General features: G+C 43.3%; 1 protein-coding gene across 1 annotated transcript in view; it reads right to left on the bottom strand.

Moving 5' to 3' along the window:
- Positions 1–21,782, bottom strand: part of cdh7a (cadherin 7a) — a 107,143-nt gene extending 85,361 nt beyond the window's left edge. The window contains exons 1-2 of the mRNA XM_054766036.1: positions 21,541–21,782; positions 13,882–14,451 (exon numbers count right to left, since the gene is read on the bottom strand). Of these exons, the coding sequence (XP_054622011.1) occupies positions 13,882–14,133 (252 nt within the window). The 5' untranslated portion in view covers positions 14,134–14,451; positions 21,541–21,782. The remainder of the gene's footprint in view (positions 1–13,881; positions 14,452–21,540) is intronic.
- Positions 21,783–22,469: the final 687 nt, after the last annotated feature.

A 22,469-nucleotide genomic window follows, 5' to 3' on the forward strand; every position in this document is an offset into this window, starting at 1 on the left:
ATTAATGTAGTCAGTACTTTTCTTTATTGATTGTCCGGGAGACACCATGTGGTTTTACTGGCATGTATAAATTCAAATGCCCTATTTTTTTGATGGAGTGCTACGATTTTTGTGACATTTTGCTAAATTATTATGATTAGAATATTTCTTCATGATGTACTTTACATCTTGGTTTTACTGCTTGACAGCAAGGCAGGCATGCACGGCCCCTTTCAAACACCCTCTAACGTTGCCAAATATGGTTCCCTGCTCCCAAACCTCCCAAAATGTCCCAAAAAAATGACTAAAACAATTTTAAAAAAGGAATATATACTCAGCATAGTAATAATTGTGATCACTCCTCCTGCCAGTTATTAATATAACAAAAAAACACAACAAAAATAAAGAAAAGTGTCCAAATAATCCACACAATCAAATCCCGCGCTATTCCTGCTCACACACGAGCACACTGTACGTGTTATATAATTAATGCTATTGCTCCTATTGCCGGGTATTAATCATAATGCTAAAACTAAAGAAAAATGTGGATAAAACAAGAATCCAAAGCAATATGGCTTATGGCAACATGGCCTTATAAAGACAAAGGATGTGAAATTACCTTGAAAACAGCCCTGATCAGGTTCATTGGGTTAATAAAGGAGTGCTGCCATATATTAGAATGTCCCCGCTGAGTGCGTATAAATCATTAATACCCGTTGCTGTAAAATGGATGATTGCCAAAAGTGGAGTGGTGGAAATTTGTCCTCCCTCGGCCACCTTTTGCAATCGGCGAAACCCGACTGTGCGTTTTTCCATCGTCGACTCATTTAGTCGCATCAGAAGGAATGCGACGTGGATTATTCTTCCTCGCTTAACCTGAGGAGCAAAACATTGTTTGGCCAATGAATGAGGCGCTGGACTGAAGGCTGAGGAGTAAAAAGGTCATCCGAATATGTTTTTTGTCTCTCCTTTCAAAACATGTTGTCTCCAGGCCACCTCTTATCCACTTTGTAGCGCACAAATACAGATATTTTTTTTTCCCCTTTACAATACCCTCCACGGAGGCTGCAGACCCCTCTTGAATTATTCAACATCAGACCTGTTGGGGATGACGAAAATCCAATACATCAGCAGTTCAGAAAACTTCAGTGGCTACGCACATGAAGCCCCACCACCAGGAAAAAAAAAAAGGGGGAGGGAAGCAGGCAGAAAAGTTGAAATAAAACTATTCCTTCCTCTGCTTTAATATTTCATGAGGTTAATATCGCTTGTACATACAAAAGATAAAGGTGAACCTCCGTTTTGGAACACGATATCATCATGGGATCGCTGCTTGTTTGAAGAGGCGGGGTGAGAAGTTCATTAAAAATGTTGCGTTATGACCGTAATATCATGACATTGAAAATTCTAGTCACGCTCATGCTTGAGCACATGCACACACGCAACATTGATGTGCCAAGTAATAAATGATATCACTACTCCCACCGGTTATTATAAAAAACGCCATCTTCCACAATAGAAATACATAGAAAGTGTCAACAAAATCCACAAAATCAAAACCTGCAGCACAACATACTTGTCAAAAAATCAACGCCATTACGCCACCCACCGGTTATAAATGAAAACCTGCACTTTGGAATCCTAGAAATAAATAGAAAGTGTCGAAATAATCCACAAAGTCATGTTGCTCACACACGAGCACATGGACGCACGCAACATTGACGTGTCATCCAATTAATGCTATCAAGTCCACCTGCCAGTTATCATTAAAAACCACCATCATTGATCACATAAATAAATACAAAGCATAAACATAATCCACAACTCAAAACCCACTGTGTGCTTGCTAATGCATAAGCACGTACATGGCGACGAATCCATGCCATCGCTCCACCCACCAGTTATTAATGAAAACCATCACCTCGGAATCCGAGAAATGAACCACCCGACAAATGAATAGAAAGCCTTGAAATAATCCACAGTGTGAAGTTGCTCACATACAAGCACGTGCCGGCATGCATCATTGCATCATTGACGCTATCACTCCTCCTGCCAGTTATTATTAAAAACAGCCCTCTCGCATAACAGAAATAAATAGAAAGTGTCCACAAAATCCTGAAAATCGAAACCCGCAGTGTACTTTGCTAGCACACAAGCACAACGTGCATATCAAAGAATGAACGCCATTGCTCCACCCACCAGTTATTCATGAAAATCTCCACCTTGGAATCCTAGACATGAACCACCCTAGAAATGAACAGAAAGTGTTGAAATAATCCACAAAGTCAGGTTGCTCACACATGTAACATTGGCGAGTCATATGATTAATGCGAGCACTCCTCCTGCCAGTTATTACTAAAAACAGCCATATTCCATAATACAAATAAATACAAAACGTAACCATCAATCCATCCATTTTCATCCACTTATCCGGGTCCGGGGTCTCATTAGGGAAGTCCAGACTTCCTGGTCTCCATCCACCTCTTCCAGGCGTTCCCAGGCCAGCTGTGAGACAGAATCCCTCCAGCGTGTCCAAGGTCTGCCCCAGGGCCTTCTCCCGCCTGGGCATGCCCGGAACACCTCACCACGGAGGCGTCCGGGAGGCATCCGGACTAGATGCCCGAGCCTCCTCTCAACTGGCTCCTCTCGATGTGAAGGAGCAGCGGCTCTACTCTGAGCCCCTCCCGGATGGCCGAGTTCAGCCACCCTACGGAGGAAACTCATTTCCGCCACTTGTATCCGTGATCTCGTTCTTTCGGTCACGACCCAAAGCTCGTGTGGGAACGTAGATCGACCGATAAAATCAGAGCTTTGCCTTCCAGCTCAGCTCTCTCTTCGCCACGACGGTCCAAAACGTAAACATAATCCACAAAAGCAAAACCCACCAGTTATTAATAAACTCTACCGGGTAGAAATAAATAGAAAGTGTCGAAATAATCCGCACACAAGCGCACGCACCCGTACATCATAGACGTGTCATACAATTAATGCTATCGCTCCTCCTGCCAGTTATTAATAATAACTGCAATTTTGCACTATAGGAATAATTTTAGCCCACGATATGCTTGCTCACACACGAGCACATGCACGCACAGCAATCAATGTGATCGCTCCTCTCGCCAGTTATTAATGATAAGTTGCATAATAGAAACAGAAGGAAAGTCTCAGGACCGTTGCAGTCATGCAGTGTTGTGTAATGACGTGATGGGAGACATAAATAAACGCTGTAGGGCAGCGTGAGTGCAGCCCAGCACAGTGATAACTACATTGTTCAAGTAGAATGGAGTATTATTTGACACAGCTCTTGCAGGTATACTGACGCGGACCCCAGGAGGCGAGACCAAGCTGCCTTGACCTCAGCAGGACTTCATCTCACTCTGACACAAAATGAGTGTAAACAATGCTCGAACCCCGGGACCCCCTCTCTCGCCTCATCTTCTTTCGTCTGGTATAAACTCGGGCCAAAAGGTGCGGCAGCACGCCTCTCGTCTTCTTTGATTCCGGTGCTCACACGAAGGCTTTTCCCAGCAAACCCCCCAAGTCCCCCAAGACGCCTACCATGAGCTCTTCCTTCTGTGATCCCTGCTCCCTAGGTACCCTGAGCACCATGTCCCTTCCCCTCCCACCCTGCATGACAGCCTGACTCACCCTCCTCCTCGTCTTCCTCCTCAACATGCTGCTCTCAGCACTCCCCAGCTGCAGCCCTGTGTGAGTGGATGCTATTGAGACTGACCTTTGCCGCCACGCCGTGCTCGCTATGATTGTAACCCTTTTGACAGCCCGCGTCCAACAGAATGCTAATGAAGCGGCGCTACTATCAGCGGCGTTGTTATATCGCTGAATAAAGCTAATTACTGTCACAACACGTCATCGGCGCCTGGACACCGGGTCACAACGTGCGCATGACTCAGGAGCATAAACATATTTATGGGCTTTCCCGTAAATATTATCATCCATCAGAGGTAGAAGTGTGAAAGCTGATTCATGGAGCGGCAATGTTTTAATAGCCTTGTCACCTCATGTCAGAATCAAAACATAGACGTACGCAAGTAAACTGCTCGTCAGGTTGAAATTTTATTTTATTTTCCAGAGTTCTGAAATATTTTTTTTTTAAATACTACTTTCAGGACGAAGGCAGAGACGCTTTGTCCAATAATTCAATTCCCGTCTCATGCATGCGTCGACTTAAATGTCTTCAACGACTAGTTGTAAGAAAGTCAGTTGTAGTGTCACGCCAGTCCTATAGGTGGCAGCACTGCCGATTACCAACCGTTTACTTATTTCTAAAACGAATCAAAGGGAAGATTTTTCCACAATGTAAATTTAAATATGCACCGTCAGCTGATATGCACCAAAATATGACATTTTCCTCCTCGGTTCATCAAATAAAGTTTGGCAAAATTCGCTCGCAAGTAAACCAATGGAATGTTGACTATAGTGATAGCTGAATTGTACATTGTTGTTCCACTCCAGTCCTGAAGGAGGCAGCGCTGTGCATTACAAACTATCAACAAGTCAAGTAGACATACAGTGGAATCTTGGTTAGCCTACACCCCGGATAGCATATTTTACGTCAAAAATGTATGCAAAAATGTAGCCTCGGTTTGCGGTTAGCATACAACATTGCGCCCCTCTTAATACACCTATTTTTAACATATTTTCATAATGAAAAATCCTTGTTAGCATCGCGCTAGAGTGGAAACCACAATAAGAAGCCATTGTCCCCCTGCTCCGTCGCCTGTCTATGACATCATCAGAGGTTGACTCTGTATTCTTTGCAAACTAACACAGTTACGCCACATGTATTTCCTTTTTTTTTTTTATTGATCAGGGCTGCAAAATAGCCCACAATGGAGCCAAGCAAAGTTGCAAGTGGAAGGATTGTGATGAAGAAGGTGAGAATTCAGCACTATTGAATTCAAGATATAACTTGCCCGTGCCTGGCCGCTGCCAATGTGGAAAGTGGAAGTGACGTTAAATGTTCATTTATCCCATTCATTTGTCATTTATGCGCATTTTAAATTGTTCTCCACCTGTAAAACAAAAACAGAAATATTTTACTGTGCTCGGTGGAGGTAACAGGATACTTAGGTCACACTCTCACTCGGCAATCCGTGCCTAAAATCCGATTTGTTTGACTTATGTGAGCGCTCCAATACAACGCATGTGACCATTCCTCAAGCCAGGTATTAGTGATAATCACCATCAGGCACGATAGAAATAAACTAACACCAAATGAGCCGCAAAGGCTGATATCTTAATGTTTTTTCTCCAAGTTGACAGTGAGACGATTCACTTTCAGACTCCAGGTAAGTCAACAGGCCAAATAAAGAAAGGACGCATGTGTGGACCGCAGGCAGCTTGGCCAAACAGCAGCAGCACTTCTTAAAGCACAACAAACACACCTCTGGAGAAACACGTGCGCAATGTGACTTCCCCCCCTGCCGGGATAAGCAGGAGCGTCCGGAGGGGGAAGCAAGCAAGCTGCTGCTGCCTAACCTGCATGTACCTTTCAGCGCTGCTGTCACAGATGTGCAAGCGGTGCACCACGCCACAGGCCACGACACGAGCACAGATGTCGTCTCTCAGGTTTTGACCCTGGAAGGGAGTTCAACCACTCCTCATCTGTGCTTGTTTACATGCACATTTCAATTCAAGTGTATCCCACTGGGGATGAACACTGAAAAAAGACATTTCCTTGATCAATGATTGGGAAAATTAACAACATTTGAAGTGGAAAGGGGAAGCTTGAGGCTCAGAGCTGAAAGTCTTCACATACTGTAGACAACTATTGTCCAGCATACTGATGATTATTAAGAAATCCAGTCAATTCGGTCATTCTCGCCATTAATTGGAAGGTGATAATTAGACAGGTTATTATTTCCAAAATGTGACAACCCAGTATGTAAAACAACCTATATTCTAACGTTAATAACGATTTGGAGTGTATGAGAACGCAAAATGAGAATTTTGCACAACACAGCAACAACAGAACCAATGTTGTAATCGCGGTAGGGCGCAAACTGCTCGGCCAGCATTCTGATGAGTCCATCATCAATAACAGTGCGGCAGCGGTAGTCCAACACAGACATTTTAAAGCGCACGCAGAGGTAGATGAAGCTACGTGCGATACTTAAAACGCAGTAACTGCCAAAAAACGACATCACATTTAGTGCGCATCACAAACCTCATCATAAAACACTGACATTAACAAAAAACACTCCAGTCACTCCATTCATTTTAAAGAAGTCTTGTCGCTTTATGCAAGATTCAGTCCCTCCAGGATTTCGCAGGCTTGTTTTGTGATGGGTGCGGCCTAACATGGCTGATTTTGAAGCATGTTTTTCAAAAAATTGTGCAAAAGTTGCAATGTTTTGAGGCCTTCAGCTTGTGATTTTACAAAATTTGTTATCAATGTTTTAACTGCTCTGACACGCTGTAATGCGTGGTCACATGAAGTAATGTACAGTAATCTCTCGTTTATCGCGGTCAATTGGTTCCAGACCCGACCGTGATAAGTGAATTTCGGCAAAGTAGGATTCCTGATTTGTAAATGGAATATTTTTGTAGTTACAGCATAAACCTGTTAACAACCTTCTAAATACAGTTTTTAACATTATTAGAGCCCTCTAGACATGAAATAACACCCCTATAGTCACCTTTATACTCATATGACTGAATATAGTAGACATAATATGAGAAAATAAGACATTTAAGACATAAATAAGACTTGTGCTGGTGTGTGTTGCTGTAAATGTGTTCCCGCGCTTGTGGAGAAGAGTGGGGGGTGGACAGGAAGTGACATGCAGTGTTCAGAGTTGGGTTTTAGATTGGCATGTGTTACGGCCGCAGCGGTCGCCCATGGTTTTATTACAGATTTTTAATTCGGGATTATTGTGCCTGTTGTGAGATCATTTAAACCTGCAATAAAAGCCTGTTGTTCCGACAATCAAGGCTGGTGCTTGTGGGTCTCATCAAACATTACGGTAACATTACTGACACCTAGTGACCAGTGTAGAATACTACATATCTTTGAATGTGTCTTTTGAATGCCTTGCATTTGTTTTTTAGTTCATTTTCCATTTTTATGCTTGAAAAAAAGAGTACATTTTGCAGAAATATGCGTATTTTTTTGACTAATAATTGGTCGTATTCAACCAGGAAACAGCATGATTTATTTGATTTGGCAACAAACTAGTGAGGCTTGAATTGAGGGCACCCTGTGTGTTGTGGCTCCAAACGCTAAAATGATCAAATTTAACTCCCAACGCTTCAAATGTCCACAAATTCCATCTTTTTAGAAATGCTGCCTTTTCACACTGGAATATTCGTGACATTCAACAAACTGTAGTGAGCAGGATTTTTGATTTCCTCTGCTATTTCCTTTGTATAAATCTGAAAGAGAAGTCTTTTGCCAGTGCCCAGTCCAGACATTTGTAAAAATGTTTTGAAGCAAAGACGTCTTCAAAGAGGCTCGGCACATTTTTATGATCCCAAGCTTCCGACAACAACCAAAACATTCGTTTGACCTCACTAGCATGTCGCCTTGAAGGGGCTTCTGAATAGCGGCGCAATCAAAGTATGGAGAAAGGATGCATGACTCACAATTAACACAAGCATCAAATCGCTGCTTTTCAAGGGGCGTGAATGCCCAAAAGAGTAAACTGGTAATCACATTATGTTGTGTTTGTCAAGCTTAAAACGACTTCAAGTTGTGTGTCACAGCTGACTGTGTCGTTCGCGAATGCATGTTTCCGCTGGCTTGGAGCGAGCGTGGCTGATTCCGGGCCGGTGCTCTTACCCGGGGCACGGTGCCAAGGCATAATGAGACATTTGCTTGTGAAATTTGGAATGTGACAGAACGCATTAAAGGCGAGCAGGCTGCAGACGGGTGCAGCCAGGCTCCAGCCAAACACTTCCTGTTTTCCAGTGTATCACACTGCCCTCCGCTTTCAGGCCTACCAGGCTGTCCTCTGACGCTGATGCCACCGCTTGGTTCTGTTGTTTAGTCCAATTAGTGTCCCGCTACTTCCAACACAGATGTCCTTCATGTGTAATGTATGCCTGCAAACAGCCACACTGCAAATCCACTAGTTGCTCTACCAAGTTGCTCAATTGGGCCACAAATTCGTCAGATTTGATGATAAAGATACAGTTTTTGGCTAATGCTGAGATCTCAAGTACTGTTACAAACACACACAATTAGAACCCAATCCGAGTAAAACCTGTGCACAAAACAAAATCTACGATAAGCAACAAGCAATCAGTGCAGCCTCCCCAAAAGAATTTCCACCCGTCTTTACAATCAAACCCTTTCACACGCCCAAGCTTTTGTATGATTCGGTTTTCCGTTGAAAATTTTTGGGTTTTGTGCAATATTGCACTTAACAAGCTCGTTCATTCGCCCTGTGCTGTATCGTTCCTCGAAATCGAGCGTCCAAACAAAGCACCCTGCGCGGTGCTGACTCACTATCCGCGCTTTTTTTTAATTGAGTGCAACTGCGAAATGATCCGCCATGGGGCCAAAGAAAGTTGTGAGTGCCAGCAATTTGATAAAGACGGCGAGAAACGCTATTGAATTTGGTCTCGCCAGGTTATACTGCATCAACATCAGTTATTTTGCATTGTTTTCTGCATGCAAAACTAGAATTATTCTCTATAAAAATTTATTTTTTGTGAATATTTTTGCGTGTCTGGAATGGATTATTTGGATTTACATGATCTCCTATGAGGCAAACTGCCTCGATGCTACTGTATTTGTTTCTTTATGTATTAAGCAACACTTTTCAATATCATAATGGGCAATCCCATAACATCTTTGGGTGACTCGAACATAATCAGAACATTTTCAGCCATTTTTAGGGCAAGGCATCATATTTGGTCAACTAAACTTTATACAGTATACGCTTTTAATTTGGTTCTATTATAAGGGTGAAATAATATACTTACAGTATATATAAATCTGTGGTGGGGGTGTAATGGTACATGCTTCTTACAATAATAAAACAATCATATTGATTCAGTTCCTAATGAATTACAATGAAAGAAAATGATATTATTGATGGTTCTCTGATTATTTGCGTGTTAATTTCTTATTTAGCGGGAGCACAAATCTCCTTTTTTTTTTAGCGAAGGATGTGACTGCTGGATGTGACAACGTATTGAAGCCTTGGCGGAGGTGCGCTCTTGTTTATTTTTTCCGTACTGCTAAAGAATCAATATCTACAAGGGTTGTTCTGCTCGTGACACAGCAGACCTTTCCAAACAGCGGCAGCCAACAACATGTCACCTCGCGATGGCAAACAACATCACGCTGTGACAACTATGATCTTCAGGAACAAATAATGTGACGGCTCCATCACACCGTGTTTCGGACCACGGGGACTAAATCAAGCTCGCATCCTTTATTTAGTGCGAGTTTGTGGGGGATTTTTCTGCAAAAACAACCAAAGGGATGTCTTTTTGGATTCCATCTTGCGCAAGATGAGACAGAAAAGTCACACTTCTCTCTCTCTCTGATGAAAAACAGAATTCCTTATATGGATAACGTGGCTCCTTCACATTAGGAATGACGGAAATTTCCATGACAGTGTGCGCTAGGGCGAAAGCAACTGTTTTATTATAAAACAAAATTAAGCAATTTCCGTAGAAATATCCCAGAAATGTGTCAAAATATCATTTTCATCCATTTCACAGACTGCGGACCGAACCAGCAACCATCAGGTCGGGAGACGACCACACCTGAGCCATGCCACCGTGCACAGATTTAGCAGAATGTGACATGCGGTGTTAAACGTGAAATGACTTTCCACCAATAGGGGGCGACATTGAAATTGCCCATTCATTTTTCATGGGAAAAATGCCACCGAAAATATTGCATTATGGAAAAAGTATGAATTTTTGGAAAAGTCCTGATAGATAGCCTAGATGAGATGAACATTTTGATGTCGGAATGGTTTGAAGCGGTTGAGAAATGTGGGAGTAGTTGGCAGACAAAAAATGGAGGAATTTGAAGTGTAAAAATGAAGTGATGGTTGACATGAACGATTACACAACGACTGAGGATTGAACCAGCAACCGCCAAGTTGGCAGACACCCAATCTACCACAGGAGTCACGTCACCCTGCAGAATAAATGGAATGTTCCAGTAATGGGAAATGCAAAATGATTTCTCACCAGTCGGGGGCGCCATTACATTTTTCTATTCATTTTTAGCAGACTAAAATTGTTGGAATTTTAGATGTTGAGAAGTAAAAATTGCAGACTGCCTGTTGAAATGTGTAACGCTGATAAATGTGGGAGTAGTTGGCAGACAAAAAATGGCGGAATTTGAAGTGTTGGAAGGTAAAAATGAAGTGATGGTTGACATGAACGATTACACAACGACTGAGGATCGAATCAGCAACCGCCAAGTTGGCAGACACCCAATCTACCACAGGAGCCACGTCACCCTGCAGAATAAATGGAATGTTCCAGTAATGGGAAATGCAAAATGATTTCTCACCAGTCGGGGGCACATTAAATTTTTCTATTCAAAACTAAAATTGGTGGGATTTCAGATGTTGAGAAGTAAAAATTGCAGACTGCCTGTTGAAATGTGTAACGCTGATAAATGTGGGAGTAGTTGGCAGACAAAAAATGGCGGAATTTGAAGTGTTGGAATGTAAAAATGAAGTGATGGTTGACATGAACGATTGCACAACGACTGAGGATCGAACCAGCAAGCATCAAGCTGGCAGACACCCAAACCTACCACCTGAACAATGTCCCCACTCTACCTCCTGAGCCGTGCCCCCCTGTCCAATGAGCAGAATGTTCCCGTAATGTAAAACGTAATGGAGTAGGAGGTGCCAAATAAATTGCCTATTCATTTTCAATGGGAGAATTGTCACAGAAAATACGACGTCGCACTAAATGCGGGATTTTTTTTCCCCAGTCCTGATAGACAGCCTACGTCTCCTGACTGAGCTGAACGTTTTCACGTTGGATTGGTTTGATGTAGAGGAATAAATGGATGAAAAATGGTGTGGAATTTGACGCGTGTGAATGTGCTTCAGCATTCACACAATTACTTTGTGGGACGTTATATCTTGGAGCATTTAAATCCCCTTGCATTGGAAGATTAGTATTCCGGCCAAGCCGAGAGGACATTTATTGGCTCTCAGACCTTGCAAACATTGTGCTGTGACAGGAATTTCACCACACACAAAAAAAATGATTTGCTCGGTCATTTGTCGGTTTTGTTGCTTATCCCGAAATGAGGAAGCTGTTTTAAAGCAGTGAAAAATGGACTATGAGGTAGAAAATGGGATGTGTGAGTAGTTTATCGACGAAATCACTTAGAGTGCATCTTAAAACATTACCACGACTTCCACTTTATTTATAAGGGGAAAAAATAAACACGATGAGTGGAAGTCTGACACTAAGGTGTTCCAAGATAGACCCGGATAAAGAAATGACCTCCGTTTGAACTCATCACAGATATCCTCATCAGTCTTTGGACGCATTCCCACGGCGTCCCCCTGGCAAGACGACGCAGAAGAGAGCAGAACAATAGGACGGTCCAATGTAACCAAATATTCCAGCTGGAGACGCTAATCCGGTTCAGAGCCGGCAAGGAAATGGGCTTTTGCCAGAGCAGACCCGGCAAATACCCGCCGAGGAGACTGATGATCCCGCAGATGAGCGGAAAGACGGAAAAGTAATTTAATAATAAGACCAGAAAATTCCGGGAGATAACGGGGATCTGGGGAGAGTTCCAAGGACCCATCTGGCCCGCCAGTGCGCAGACTGCACACACATTTACACACTCACAATGGCCGACAGTGACACCAGCACAAACATTTGTTGTACACACACAACAATGTGTCGCTTCTGAAGCGCTCAGGTCTCTGTCATTGGACTGTCATTTCTGTTGCTTTTGCTTTCAATGCCGTTTGCTTGCCTTTAAGCAGGCGAGCACAAAAAAATACTAAAAGAGTTTCCATATATATGAGTGGAGGGGCGGGGCTTGGGCAAAGAAAGAAACCATCACATTTCGGTGCAGATCTGGCTTAAGGTGGAGTTTTCACCTTCATTTAAACCAGAAGCCCCTTGGGCTATTTATAACCTGCAGCCGTTTTTTTATTGGCCCGCAGCACATTCTAAATATACAGCTTAAACAAGAAAATAAAAAAAAACAACTAAAATAGAAAAAAAGAGCAGTAATTTTAAAAGAATTAAGACAAAATATTGAGAGAGTAAAATCATAATATTAAGAGGAAAAAATAGCATAAAGTTGAAAAAATAGAGGAAAAAAATATGAGAAACAAACTTAGGTTACCAAATAAATATACAAGAAGAAAGTTGTACTTGTAAAAATATTGTGGGGGGAAAAAAAACAGCAAAATTTTGTATTTTGATGCTCTTTGCTAATTGCTTTCGTAAATAATGCATTCAGATATGATAGAATTCAGTTTTATAAAAACCTAATAACACAGGGGTGTCCAAGATTCGGCCCCTGGCTGTTTTTTTAAAAAATATAATTTAACAAGAAAAATGTTTTTTAAAAAACAGCAAAAAAAAAAGTGCAATAATTTTACAAGACGAAAGTCAAAATACCGACCGAAAAGTTGTAATCTAAGGAAAAAAAAGTCATAATTTTACGAGGCCACAAAATAAAACGTCATTTTAGCGGCATAAAGTTGAAATTTAAAGAAAGACGTTACTTTTTAAAGGTCGTAATATGACGAGAAACACTCAAAACAACAAATGAAGTTGTAGCTTTTGGAAAATTAGGTTGCAAAAAAAGTTATGCGACAAAAATATCGACAAAGTCATCATGGAAAGAGGGAACATTTACAAGAAATACCTTGAGCTAGTTGGAAAATAAAAATTAAAAAAAGGAAAAAGCAGCTGTAATATGACAAGAATAAAGTCAAAATATTAAGAGAAAAAAAGTAGCATAGGGTTGAAATTTTGAAGCAAAAGTATGTTTTTTTTAAGTCATAATATTATGAGAAACAAACTAAACAAATTAAAGTTGTCATTATTGGAAAATTAGGATGTGGAAAAAGTTATTATATCATGGGAATAAAGTCAAAATATTATGGGAATAAAGTCATAATAATATTACAAGAAAAATTGAAAAGATTATTTAAGAAGAAATATCTGGAAAATTTAAAAAAACAACAGCAAAAATGAAAAAAAATTGCACTCACCGACGTTCATATTAATATGTTTTTTTAAATATATATCACAAAGATGAGATGCATTTTTTTCTTGAAATATATCCAACTTAGCATATCTACATGTGTTGCTTTCCAAAATATCAAAGTGGCCCTTGCACCCTGTCATGTTTCACTATGTGGCCCTTGGTGGGAAAAGGTTAGACAACCCTGCTATGAAATAGAATGATGATACATTTTAAAAAATGTAACTATCGAGCTAAAGGTCCGCTGTGCCTCTGCTCTTTTATTTTGTTTCTTGTTGTTAAGAGTTGTTACCATAGCAATGTGAAGTCCTACTATTTCAAAGCGTTTGCTATGTATGCAGCAAGATTAATGATGTCTGCTTTCACTTTTTGAAATATTTCTTCCGCTGCAGTGCGCACACACACACACACACACGCACGCATACACACACACTGCTACCTGAGGACGCCTGAGAGTCAACATATGTCGCTTAAGCTGCATTAGCCACTTTGTGTGTGTGTGTGTTAATCTTTCCTTCCTGTTATGCGGTACAGTAGTACACATTACTGTGGCTTATTATACACTCTGTGTGATGTTATCATTTGTTTACGGTTTTATGTGGGACAATGCTGCGTCCCAGATTTGCAGGCTATTAAAGTTATTGATAAGTGAATTAGGTGTATGGATGATTTTTGGTGTAAATGCGCCGACTGGGTCACGGATCGCTCACCTTTCCGACGTAAAGAGGCTCATTCCCCGTGTACTCCTCTAGCACAAAGAACTGGTTCCATACCCAGCTGCGTTTGTGCCTATGCAGGTCCCCCCGGGAGGGTGCATCAGGGTGCAGGGACTCGTCAGCGTCCCCAGAGCCGCCACCGCCATCGGGCCCCGAGCAGCCCCCCTGTAGAACGGGAAGCAGGAGGCCCAGGAGCGCCAGGAGAGCCAAGGCTCTGCGCACGCCTGAGCGGCACCACACCATCATCTGCGTCCCCCCCTTGTCCCCGCTCTGCTCCAAAACACTCTCCGGCCAGAAGAAGAGGAAGTCAAAAATAAATATAAAAAAAAGCTAAAATGTCAAAACCCCTTAGGGTTTTTTATCCACACAGTCCACAAGCTCGTTTCACCACGGTGCAGTCAAGCTCGGCATTCTGCTGCGCGCCTCTGCGTTTTCTTCCCCAATTGGAGACTAAAAGCGAGGTAATTCCTTCCACTTGGGCACTGGGGAGTTGACATTAAAGAAGGCTAACAGGGTCAGCGGCGGCCAAGGAGGTTCTCAACGCCGAGGCCCAATAATTGGCACCTATCAGAGCAGAGAAATGACGGACAAGGAGAGACAAAGAGACAACATCAGCAAAAGTGCCTCATAATGGACGGCAAGTCACGTTATTATTATTAGTGTGATGACATATTCTCACCCATTACACGTGGAGCACAAAAAAAGACAACTGTGCGTAAGATGACTTGAAATTTCTCACACAGACCGATGCACCCACTGGAAGTTTATGCTGTTTTAACCGAATCACCACCAAATTTGGCGCACGCCTTCGGGGGACTGACAAGCACATGTTTGTGAAATTTCAGCACGGTTTGGTTAGGAAAACACGGCCGCCGTCAAGCAAAGTGTTTTTGCAGGCCCACCTAACCCGTAAGTCATTCGTCTGATGATGCTAGCATGTCTTCCCCAGCAGAGGGGGCGCCACAGATGTCATTTACAGTCACGACGGGGTGTCCTCATTTTTTCCCTGGACACTAGACAGGTATTTTTCAAAACACGGCAGCGGCACGTTCCAGGACCAGCCTGGGAGACTTAGCCCCCGTAGTTACCAAAGCAAGGTGCAGCAAAATATAAAGAAATAAATAAACGGCCATCAATCTGCCCTCCGGGCAAACTCTCAGCACTCCCGATGGCCCGTACGCCCCGCGTCTCACCTGCACATACACTCATTCTTACATTACACACTGAGAAATTGAGCAAATTGTCAGAAAATGTCAACAAAAGTGGGGAAAAAAAGCAAAAGTGTAGTTCGGTGCCGTAGTCCAGCTTAATAAAAAGAAACATGACAGACTGCAGTAAATAACTACAATAAACGAGGGACCCAAAAGTAGGTTGCAGAGTCATTTTCAGTGGCTGGCGGGTCTTGCCTGAGGAAAAAATGTCAAAGTAGTGTAATGACCCGATGTCTGTGAAGGCACCTCATGTTTTTGTCTGCGCTACTGGCTTGCTACGCCGCTGCAAGGAGCATGCCGTGTTTCTGAGCGACTGTCAAGCTCGAGTGGGAGGGGACGGACATGGAGCGGGGACTTGACGTGCCGTCCGTCCAACACACAGCTGCAGATATCTGCTGGAGAAGAGCGCGCCTTAAAGAGACAGCGTCTCACACTGGGTTTAAAAGACTTCCTTCAAAAATGAGATGCTGTATGTGAGAAAATCCTGCAATTTGGGTCACCACGTGTCATTAAAAAGGGATAGTGGGTCCTGCAGCCAAAGCAGCTGAGAACCAGTAGTTTAAAGGTCTAAAAAGAGACGTGTCCTTGACCTGCTGTCACAGGGGGGTCACCTGAATCCGCCACGCTAACAAGCGTGCGGCAATAAGAACAACAGCAACAACAAAGGCCAGTCAGCTGACTCCAATTATCAGGCTTCACCTCAGCAAGGTCATCATCGTGCCACATGTCACCGCCACATCGTGGCCGCAAACGAGTCATGTGACCTGAGTGGGCCAAATTAAAAATAAATCCGAGCCGTCAGCATGACCCTCTGATGCTCCACACTTGTCTTTGTGTTCCTGCCTGTCGGGACACTTCCACGCCTTGGCAGGCGTGTCGCTGGTGACCACGTAGGACTTCCAAGTGGGGGAGGGGGACATCAAGAAGCCCACTGAGGACACGTGGCGGGGGGCCGGGCTGAGATCACGCACTTTCTTCCTTCCCTTCTTCGGGGTCCTCGAAATGCCACGTAAACTCCAGGAGGTCATGTGAGAGGAGACATTTGGAGGTGTGGACCACACGCAACATCGTGTCCTTAAACGCCTCACTTGCATCAGGCTCATGTTGATATTCGGACATCTTTACTGTAAAGACTGCCGCTGCCCGCACACACCACGCTGCAGCTGCATGACAATTTCATGTCGGAAGGTGGAAAGTGGAGCAGATGTAGCCGCGGGGCAACAGGAGTGTCCAAGGTACGTTGTTGTGGAGGTGGAGGATGGGCACAAAGGGTCATCTCCATCCTCACACAACACAAACACACACGGATCGCACTGCCTAACCCACTGATGACGAGCCGTAGAGGGAATTTGGGCCGGGGGAAAACTGGCAAACAAAAGGCGCTAATGTGACAAGTGTCTTTCCCACCCCGCCTTCGACGCTCCTCTTTCGCTGATGCCAAGTGATTGGCGCTAAGCAGAGTGTAAGATAACATAAATACTCCAGAGCAGAGGCACAAAGTAAACACTCCTCAAGGGGGGGTTGGATTACCCTGCAGGGGATGTGAGAGGAAGGCCTGAACTTATTCAGAGAAGCACTTCAGGGCCTCAAATGTTTCACTTTTGCATCAATCTGGGGCTGGAAAATGCCCAACAATTATTGGTACATTAGTGTAGATTGCACACAAATGGAGGTCAGAACATACCCTGATTGTGGACCCCCCCAGCCTGAGGTCAAACCATTTCAAATGGGACCAAAATCCGGAAGAAAACACCAATTTTATGCAGCATAAATTCAGCCAGCATCAAAGGATTACGTCTTGCTTTTTCTTTGGCTTTTTTTGGAACACTTATTCCAAAAAAAAAAAGGAGCAGATTTAGAGATGACAAAGAATGTTAGAAGAGAAGAAGAAAAAGCATCTTTGAGTAAATAAAAATGTAAAAATTAGTCGTAGTAGTAGTCGTATTGTGAAAATCATACGCACGAAGGAAACTGGAAATAACCGCCACCGTACATTTTAAATCCCTCGCCACGTCGCGCTTCAAATTTCGCCGCTTCACTCACGCTATCACGGTTTTTCAAAAACTTATGGAGACTTATACTTACGGATATTTACCCGAAGCATTTTCAAGCATAGAAAACGCTAAATGAACTAAAACACAAATATAAGGCATTCAGAAGATGCGTTCAAAGACATACAAACAGCAGACTTGATCACCGGTGCAAGGAGGCTTTTATTGCCGGTTTGAATGATCTCACAACAGGAACAATAATCCCTAACACGGGCTACGGTTGCGGACATGAGCCACTGCAAACTAAAACTCAACTCTGAACTCCCAACGTCACTTCCTGTCCACCTGCTCACTCAGCTCCCCGAGCACCGGAACACACACACGAGCACCCGTCTTATTTACAGCGTGTCTACTCTACAGGGTGATACGAGCGTGGAGGTGACTATAGGGGTGTTATTTCATGTCTAGAGGGCTCTAATCATGTTAAAAAAAAAACACACAGTAGTACCTCGCATCACGTAAACCTCCTTTGACGTAAAATTCCACTGAACGTAAAGAATTGATGTCAAGTTTTTGCATCGTATTACGTAAGAAATTCCATATAACGTAAAGCATCAAGTCGGTGCAAGTTCAGAAATTCGATTTGAATAGCTCGCGCGACAGAGAGAGGGAAACATTTTCCGTGATTAACAGAGTACACTTGGTGACACCTTCTGACGCTTCACGCTCTCATTGGCTGACTGTCGGGGCACCGCCTACGCTCTCATCTCATTGGCTGACTTATACAGCGCGTACGTGAGTTTGTGTGAGAGACAGGCTTCTCCCTTCAACCTCCCTTCCTCATCGTGGTCGCCCTTAAACTAGTTCGCACGCATTGAAATCTCTTCTTGAATATTTTGAAGTGCCAAAGGGGTGAGTTTGGGAAGATCTTGGAACGGATTAGGCTATTTACATGTATTTTACGCTTCGTATAACGTAAAAATCCTATCACGTAAACGTTCTCGGAACGGATTATTTACGTTGTAGGGGCGTCTACGGTATTTAGAGGGCTGTAAACAGGTTTTCTATGCTCGAACTCCAAAAGTATTTGATCTATACAGTACATAGGAATCTTACTTTGCGGAAATTCACGTACAGACTCAGGCCTGGAACGTGATAAAGGAGGGATTACTGTCGACTAAATTCTAGGTTGGATGCTATTGCCATTATTCCCTCTAGGATGGTTTTTCAAACTGTGGCAGCACTCCAGTACTCCAGGCAAAAAAACTGTTCAATAAAAGGCATATGCCTATGAAAAAAACAAATTTAATTCAAAATAAATTAATTAATGATCATTAATTAACTCAATTACCTGTGAGAAAAAAAGCCACATGCCCAAAGGTAAATGGTAATCAGAAGTTGCAAAGCAAAAATATTTGGGAGTTGGTACTTTGTTTGGAAAAAGCTGTCCTGCTGGACACGTTGTTTTGAAGTACAAATGGATTGTGTTCAACCTTCCACACTATTAGGAGTACCGTACAATGTTTTGTGACTGGAATGGGACACACCTAGACCATTTTTGTCCAAGGAAAAGTTACCTTGGAGTCCATTATTTCGCCCAATGGGGGGTGTTATTGTCCTCTACCCTAATACAAGCAGTCCTCTCCGCTTTGAAAGGCTGCCATATTCCCAAATTGTGTTTTCCCAGATATCATTCAACCCCATCATCAGTCGGACAACATAACCTTCGTCTGGACGTCCTGCGGCAGGCAGACAGACAAGCAGGCAGGCGGTGGGAGGAAAGACAAGTGTCAAAGCCGTGACACTGAATGAAGTGAAAATGGGAGATAAAGCGAGCCAACGTAAAGCCTCGCAGTCGTCCCCGGGCTGCGTTTCGCTTACACACAGAGTTCTAATCCCATTTAGCAGTCGCACAACAGGATTACCAGCGCCACAGGGGTGGTGGGGAATGGGGAAAATCGGGGTGGGGTGGGGTGGGTGGGGGGGCGGTACCAGTCATACGCTTCCTCTGATTCATGGCCTCCTCCCGACATCACCGAGTGGGAATCGAACTTCTGGCACTGAGGTCACAAATGTAGGTCAGCAATTGAGCAGATTTCATAATAAAAGCGCCCTTTTAGACTGTGTCCACGCTTCAAGACGGTGTGCACTTGAGTGTGGTTCGTTTAGCCCTCACGCTGGTGCTTTTGTCACGTGACCAAAGGCCGCGCAGTCACGAAAATGAAGCAAGGACTCAATTGGACAGCTTTTGTGACACGCGATGTAAAGCAAATACGGCGAAACCTTGCTTTTCGTACACTGTCTAGGCTGTCGGACAATATTGCGTGTAACAAACTCGTCCGTTTGCCCTGCACTGTATCGTTCCGCCAAATCGACTGCCCGAACGAAGCACCCTACTCGACGCTGACTCACTGTCAGAAAAAGAGAAATCACAGGCGGTCGAAGAGGCTGAAAAGTTGTTGTTAGTGTGGATCCCCTCCTCCTTCTCCGCTCCTCGCCGTCTTCGCCAACTTCAATAAAAGCGACGTCAAATGTTCATTTATCGATCCGTTCGTCATTTATAATTATTTTGCGTAGTTTTCTGCATGTCAATCCCTAAATAGCCTCTATAATGTATTCATATGTTTGGGTGTCCGCAAGGGCTTCATTGGATTTACATTACTTCCTATGGGAAACACTGCTTCGCTTTTGGTACGTTCCTGCCATTTTGGAACAATTTCGTAAGAAAAACCGAGGTACCATCGTATTCCAAACCACAATCTCGTCTGCTGGGTTGGATACAAAGATTATTTTTATATCCTGCTACATTTACCACCTTAGATTTGACAAAGAGCACCGTCACACTCACAGAGAGGGAAAAAGCAGAGTCGAGGGACAGCACTTCCAACACATTCTCTCTTCCATATTTAGCATTTCTGCATGCTTTTTACTGCCATTTCAACACTGATCCGTGTAGTCAGAGCCGGATGGCCCGGTGGGCAATATAGGCAAATGCTAAGGGTGCCGTGGCCTTCAGGGGGCGCCAAAAAACCTGGAAAAAATAGTTGTATATGAGTATTTTATATAGGTTTTATGTAACGTTATTGCATAGCGCAACTGTAGTTGATTATCTATAAAGTTATTGTGTTGTTATTTAAATTGTAGTTATAATTTAATACTATTATTATTTATTCACTTGTTTACAAGATTTTTTTTTGAATTTATATGATATTTCAGATCTTTTTAGATTTATTTGTAATTTATTAATCGTGTGACACGTTATCTTACAAATTAAAAGTGTATCTCGGGGGGTGCCATAAAAAATCTCGCCAAGGCCAGCACTTTGGGGTAGGGCCCACGTAAGTGAACCGAACCGCACCAGAGTCCACTTGTAAGCGGATCGAGTCCCATCCCATCAAGCGGTTCGGGTCCACTTGTCCACAGCGGGTTCGGGATTACCGTGTTCGCACTCAACCGCACAAAGCTTACCGGCGGCGCAAACGCGACATTTGAACGGAATCGAACCTGACACGCGTCAAGACGGCCTTAATGATCTGCACAGGGGGGCGCACGGAGGACCCTTGCAGCGCGGGCCGACACAGGAGCTAGGACCCCGGCCACAAAGACGCCCTTTGATTCGCGAACGCCTTCTTTTTGGATTTTTATCACGTGTTGAGGTGAATGCGAGTGACAGCCAACAGCTGAAGACATTCTCAAAAAAGGGAAGTCAGAATCACGCATGATGTTTTTAAGCCGCTGACATTTGGCGGGGGCTTCATTTATTCGGCACTACAAGTTGCATGCGTCAAGTATGAGTGGAATGTTAAAAAGTGCTCCATTGAAAACGGGAATAGCCTGGACATTATTCCTTTGGCATACCTTTCTCCTCATGCAAGAACAACAATAATAAACATTTTCTTAAACTGACACCTAAAAACACGCATTACCTTCAACCTGCCTCCACTGTGTGTGTCAGCTATTTACGAAGCATCGGATGCATTTTCATCCACACAAAATATCACAATATCGTCAGGTGTCCTCCTCAATTTGGTTTTAATATGGATTACATGTCTTTTTGTTCCATTATGGATGAGTGCGAGATAGAAGCAATGATGCGAGATGTCCGCTGCTGCTGCTGCTGCTGCTGCATGGGACACGCGTGTTGCGCATCCATCAGTGCAGAGCTGTCAAAGTGTCATTGTCACTAACAAAAAAAAAAAAAAAGAAAAAAGGCTGGCAGGAAAAGTTCTGCACCTGTCCCTCGTGCTCTTGAACACATCTATCTCATCAGGAACGTGCTCATCAATGCCTGCTCGAGAGGAGCACGAGCGCAAACGAAGAGGAACCAGGAGCAAAGCGCCGCAGGAAGGAAAGCCCCCCCAACCCCCCCCCCCCCCACCACCCCAAAAATGTCAGCAGAATACTAATTACACGGCAAAGCAACAGAAGCAATAAGAAAGAGAAGCGCTCACCACGCAGGGAGAAGTTCCGAGGATGATGGAAGTTGACCACAGACTGAGAGAGGAAGATCGAGGAGGAAGAAGTGCGTCACGTTGAAGAAGTTGTCGTCAATAAGCTCCTGATTGGGTTCTGGGGATGGTTCCGTTCTCACAGCTGCTGCTGCCGGATGGAGCTGACCAAGACTCAGCCTTGTCGGAGATGTGACTCGACGACGGAGCCTCCCCCCACCACCACCACCACCACCTCCTCCTCCTCCTCTCTCTCGCTCTCTCTCTATGTCTCTCCTCTCTCGCTCTTTCCTCTCTCCCGGCTGCGCAGTGCTGCCTCCTCCTCCTTCTCCTCTTCTTCCTCCTCCGTGCACGGATGACCACCAGCTGTGTGCAAACCATATTTTATGACTGTCATGAAAATGAACTATACGACTATATTACGTTACTTTTTAGTTACTTTCTCCCCAAAAAAACAACAGCAGCAGAAGAAAATATTGGAAAAAAAAGAAAAAATATATATTACTTTTTTTTGTTACCGAAAACAACAGCAGAATAAAACAATAAAGGGAAAAAACTGGAAAAAATACATATTTAGTTACTTTTTCGAAAGCAACAGGAGAATAAAACAATAATGGAAAAAAATTAAGAAGAAAAAAAATACTTTTTTCCCAAAAAACTGACTAAAATAATTTTAAAAAATGGGAAAATACTTTTTTGTTACTTTCTCCAAAACAACAGCAGTACAAGACAAGTACTAGCGGGGGGGGGACGACACCAAAATATTACTTTTTTAGCTGCTTTCTCCAAAACAACAGCAGAACAAGACAATAATGTAATTTAAAAAAAAAAATACTTATTTTTTTTGTGACTTCCTCCGAACAACTGCAGAACAAGACAATGATGGGAAAAATGTTAAAAAAAAAGACCTTTTGCCACAAACACTATCCTGT

The sequence above is a fragment of the Dunckerocampus dactyliophorus genome, chromosome 21 (assembly GCF_027744805.1).
Source record: "Dunckerocampus dactyliophorus isolate RoL2022-P2 chromosome 21, RoL_Ddac_1.1, whole genome shotgun sequence".
Lineage (NCBI taxonomy): Eukaryota > Metazoa > Chordata > Actinopteri > Syngnathiformes > Syngnathidae > Dunckerocampus > Dunckerocampus dactyliophorus.